The sequence below is a fragment of the Sprattus sprattus genome, assembly GCF_963457725.1.
Source record: "Sprattus sprattus genome assembly, chromosome: 4".
NCBI classification, from domain to species: Eukaryota; Metazoa; Chordata; class Actinopteri; order Clupeiformes; family Clupeidae; genus Sprattus; species Sprattus sprattus.
The window spans coordinates 991,937-997,255 of NC_137923.1; the positions used below are offsets into that span (position 1 = coordinate 991,937).

The following is a 5,319-nucleotide window of genomic DNA, read 5'->3' on the forward strand; positions in this document are numbered from 1 at the left end:
CCAATAAATAGTAAAACCAGAGAAACTGATAATTTTGAAGTGGTCTCTTAATTTTTTCCGCGGCTGTATATAAAAAAAACATGTTTTGACTGAAGGGAGCAGTGGACTGCTCAGCTGAGGTACAATTAAAGAGCCATTTCATTGTGAACCTTACTTGTAAAATACAACAGAAATAAACACTATTAATGTGAAATAAAATGATATTATTTTTATTTGTATTAAGGGCCTTTGCATTGTGTATCTTACTACTCACATGATACATATATATATATAATATATATATATATTTATATTAAAGGCCATTTCATAGTGTACCTTACTTTAAGAATACAACAGGAATGAACACTATTCACTATTCAGTATATTCACTATACCATTCACTATACACTATTCACTATTCAGAATATATTGTATATAAAATAAATATGTATTAATTAAGGACCTTTTCATTGTGTTTCTTCTTTGATAACCTTCATTGGGGTTGTGATGGTTCAGTAAATCCTGACATTTAAGTTGTGTTTTGTTTTATAATTCTTTTTAAAAGAAATTGCATCTCATGACATGAGCTGTAGCCCCCACGCCTGTTGGTGGCGCTCTAACGGTGGTACAGACAACTGAAGAAAGCGGAAAATAAGACAAGCGCATGCGTATAAAACATGCGCGACCTCAAACTCCACTGCAGAAGAAGAAGGAGACGAAAACAAACACGACAGAAGAAGAAGAAGAAGAAGAACACAACAACCACAGCCGAAAAAGCAAGAACATGGCAAACGCAAAGAATATCATGATTTGGAGCGACGACGAGGTGGGATGTTGTTGCAAATCAGCCTCGATTATAAACTAAATAAGATACAGGAGGGTATAGACTGGGAGACATGCAGGAGCAAGTATGAGGACATTACAGCCTTATTCGAGGAGCAATATCCCAGGGGCTCGACGGATAAGGACTTCCCTCATAGAGACGCTGTGGCTAAAGGGCAGGTCACCTCGAGGTTGAACCTTGTGAAGAGGAATTACTGTAAGGCTGTTGACGCTGGCCACAGAAGTGGGAACGGCATCGTATTTATGTTATTTTTCGAGCTGTGTGAGCAGCTCTGGGGTGACTCGCCTGCTACGCGGGGCATTGATTCCGGCTTCGAGACAACCGATCTGTTGGAATCCCCGGACCTGGAAGACTCACCTCCGGAGTCCGAGATCGCTGAGTCTGAATCTGAACTTTCAGGTATTCCACCACCGGCGGTTGTTCAGCAACGCAGGGATTTGCTCCAGGTAGGCTCTTGATTTCAATTTAGTAGGCTACTAACTTTGTCGCCTACCGTTTGTTTTGCACAGTTTGAATCCGTTGCGTGTTTTGTGTAGGTGCTTTCGCACACAATTTATAACCTAAAACGTTTGTGTAATAATGTGATGGGTTTTGCTTTATCCCAGTCGAAGTTGAACAACCACAGAGGGGACCGACTTGTCGCTTACAGTTTTGAATCAGATTGTTACTTTATATGGTGGTTTAGTACTCAATTTGTACCGTAGCTTTGGATTTAAACGTTTGTGTTATAATGTGATTTGTTCTGCTTAATCCAAGGCGAAGATGAACAGCCACAGAGGGGATAGGCTGAAGAGGAAGTTACCTGCTGATCAAGACGATCTGCACATAAAGAAACGGATGTTGGAGTTGATGGAAGACACCAACAGACAGAACGTGGACAACTTGGCACAATTCAGGGAAAGTTTTTCAGAGATAACTAGTGCAATAAAGGATGGCTTCTCTCTGATGAGGGAATTATTCCTTCAGCCCTCCAATAACACACACCCCTACCCCCACAGCAGTGGGTATGGACATGGACAGTTCTATGGGCACCCACCTGTTACATGCCCTCCACACTGCCCACGAGCACACCGGCTGTGAGGCACACACCTAGGCCCCAAACAGCACACGCACAGCAAAACATGACACCCCAATATCCACCAAGACATGACACCACACAATCATACTCTTTCAGACAGGCACTGCTGCAGGAGGATGGAGAGTAATGCGCTTTGCCTTGTTGCACTGACTGTCCTGTACAATTGCACCATTTGTCTATAGTTATTGTATATAGTTTAATACTTTTGTGTGTGTGTTTTTTTATCACCACTTCTCTGTCCCAAAGACAGTTGGTATTTTATTGCATGTGCACTTTTAATTAAAAAAAAGTAATGGAAGATGTTGCAGTCGTTTGTTTATTTCCAATGGGTACACTCTGAAAATCCAGTCCAAGTCACTTTTGACAAGCACAAAATGAAATGAGTCTTTGTTAAGGGTCAAGGTACTTTGTGAGCATTCTCCTACCCTCCATCATGTGGCAGTCAGTGAGATTGTCTTGCCATGTCCCAATGCAGATTGTTCACCCACTGTCTCCCTATTCAGGTTAAATTGAGGTGGATTGCATATATCAGACCATAACTTAAAACCTTAAATAGTCACACATAGTATGAATAGCACCAGGCCAGAGACAAAAGTCTAGGAGTGAAGACTGATGGCTTGGTTGAGATCGATCAGACACGGTTATGTTTTGTCTTGGAGCTAGAACTATCAGGCTGATTGTTAGATGGTTATTGCATTGTGAAGGGGGCTGCAAGACATTATCACCTTGTATTGGTCCCACAGTCTCCCTAATTCTGCCTTCTTCCATTATTTAACTTGCACTTACAGTTCTGCATATTGTTTTCTTATGTAAAATAGTATTTATTGTTACACTAGGTCTCTATTTAGAGCTTGAATGTTCTCTCCCTTGTACGTCGCTGTGGACAAAGGCGTCTGATAAATGACAATGTAAATGTATTGACCCTACAGCAATAGTGCAGAACAAAGCAGGTGTATGTGGCAGAGGGCATTCATTGTGTGTTAAGTTTAATGGTTGGTTTTCATACATCTCCTCTGCCCTAAGGACAGTCATTCTGATATTGCATTTGTACAGTCAATATAAAAAGAAGATAAAACTAGAAGCTGTTGCAGTCATTTGTTTATTTTCAATTGATACATTTCACACATGTTAAAAATTATCACTGCTTTTTGGCTTGAAACTAGCTAGTCAGTCATTGTGGAAGCAGATTGGTTGGGACAGTATGGAAAATTAAAATAAAAAAAGATAGCAGTGATATATAAATGTACCTTGACTTGTATTTAATTGCAGACAGTATCACAAGATATTTCATATTTAGTCTGGTCAACTTTATTTACTTTGTTAATAAACATCCATTCCTGCCATTCAGGCCTGCAACACATTCCAAAATAAGTTGGGACGGCGGCAATTAAGTGTAGTAATGAGGTAAAATAATTAAATAATAATGTGAATTGAAAATAGTGATATCAACAGGTCATTGTAATCATGATTTGGTACAAAGTTTACAGGAAAGGCCTAGTCCTAGGCCAGGCCTGGAGAAAAGATGGGCAGAGGATGCCAACATTCGTGTGAGAAAATTATTGAAATGTTTAAAAACTATGTTTCTTAAAGAAAGATAGGAAGGGATTTATATATTTCACCCTCCACGGTGCATAACATAGTTAAAAGAAATTTCAGTGTGGAAAGGGCAAGGGCGCAAGCCTAAGCTGAATAACTGTGATCTCGATCCCTCATACGGCATTGCGTTAAGAACCGTCATTAATCTATAAGCGATACAACCACATGGGCTCAGGATTACTTTGGCAAACCACCTTTGTCAAGCACAATACTTAGGTACATCCAAAAATGGCAGTTAAAACTTCACTGTGCCAAATGCTTTACTGTCCCAACTTTTTTTGAAATATGTTGCAAGAATCGAAATTGAATCAAATTTTTATTTTGAAAAAAAAAAAAAAAACACATCAAATTCATAAGGTAAAGCATTAAATAATATGCTGTTGTATTTTTTGCAATGTAATTAACGTCAAACAGAATTTACAAATCACTGTTTTCAGTTTTAGTCTTAATTTAACATACCGTCCCAACTTTTGCTGATTTGGGGTTGTACTTCTCTTGCTTATAATTGTATTTGTCAGGTGCAAGTTACTAATTCAGTTACACATTCAAACTAGTCTAAGTTAATAATCTAAAGTTACAAATATATAAGAGAAGACATAAGGAAACATCCAAACATTCAGAGTGTTAGCATTCCTGGCTGCTCAGAGGATGATGGCTACACACAGAGAGGGTGGGAGTCTCTGGCCACTCCAAGTCCTTTGACTATCTTCACCCTAAATACCCAATTGATTTAGTCCTATATCTTGTATAATAATGTATCACATGGACTTTGATGTTTACTGAGTGGGATCACACAGACAAATGGAGGGGCTTGTCACCCTCTGAGGGGGGTTACCTGCAGCCCACAGAGACCAGAAGTCCCATGTTTCTGAGATCAATGTTAAAACTCATCTATTCAGCTACAGGACCACTGTACCACCCAGACTGATACTAGTCCAATGAATCCACACATGACAAAGAAATAATCTTACAATGGAATACAACACTTAGTACCCTTTATTCCATTTCCCTGCCTTAAGTTTAACCCTCTTGTGGAAAAGCATAGGGAGAAAACCAGAGACAGAGGGTAAAGCCAAGAACATCAGCAGGGGTGTGAGAAAAGTCAACCTAGTGGAATAATGCACCCCTGGGAGGTTTTTAGAGACATCGTCTGTAAACAACTGACCCACACCTTATTACTGCAGAGTAATTGTAACTAGAAGGCCATCTGTGTTTTACAACCCAAAGACTTTTAACCTGCAACTCAGAGCCTCACAGCATAAACAGGGTCATTTCGGCAGTAATTACAGCAGTCATTTCAGTACCCTCGTTACCTCGTCTCGCCCCGTCTGGTCTTGTCCCAAGTCTATAATAAAGGCGATGTGTTGTAGTTTGAACAACCATCCAAGGAACGTACCTCTAATCCTCTGCTGGCCCTTGGATTGACATCTCAGGCAGCTGCATGGCCAGGCGTGCTCCGCAGGGGCGACACGCTAAAAATAGCTGCTCAGTCCCCCGCCGCAGTCATGGGATAACACAGATGCACCAATGACATGCATTTAACACATCACGCTCATGGATGAAGAACAGTTCCATTTCAAAAGTACCTCCTATAAGCAAAACCTAAATCAAATGTCAGCAATTAAAATGAAACCTTAAAAAGTTTTCTGAATAAAATTAGTATCATTTCTAAAGACATACTGTATGATACATACCAGACCATACTTGTATGTATATTAAAAAACAATCCTCTGAGGGAAAAAAAATGCTTTTTCAAATAACCTTTTCATTATTTATTGTTGTAGGGAATCAATCATAATTAAAATCCTCAAGGAACAATGTC

General features: G+C 39.6%; 1 protein-coding gene across 1 annotated transcript; it reads left to right on the forward strand.

Annotated features, from left to right (window-relative positions):
* Positions 1 to 810: 810 nt before the first annotated feature.
* Positions 811 to 1,919, forward strand: LOC308364471 (uncharacterized protein; the record flags this gene model as incomplete). Its single annotated transcript, XM_080837605.1, has 2 exons — positions 811 to 1,269; positions 1,580 to 1,919. 2 exons carry the CDS (start codon positions 811 to 813, stop codon positions 1,901 to 1,903), a joined length of 783 nt encoding a protein of 260 aa, XP_080693731.1. The 3' UTR covers positions 1,904 to 1,919.
* Positions 1,920 to 5,319: the final 3,400 nt, after the last annotated feature.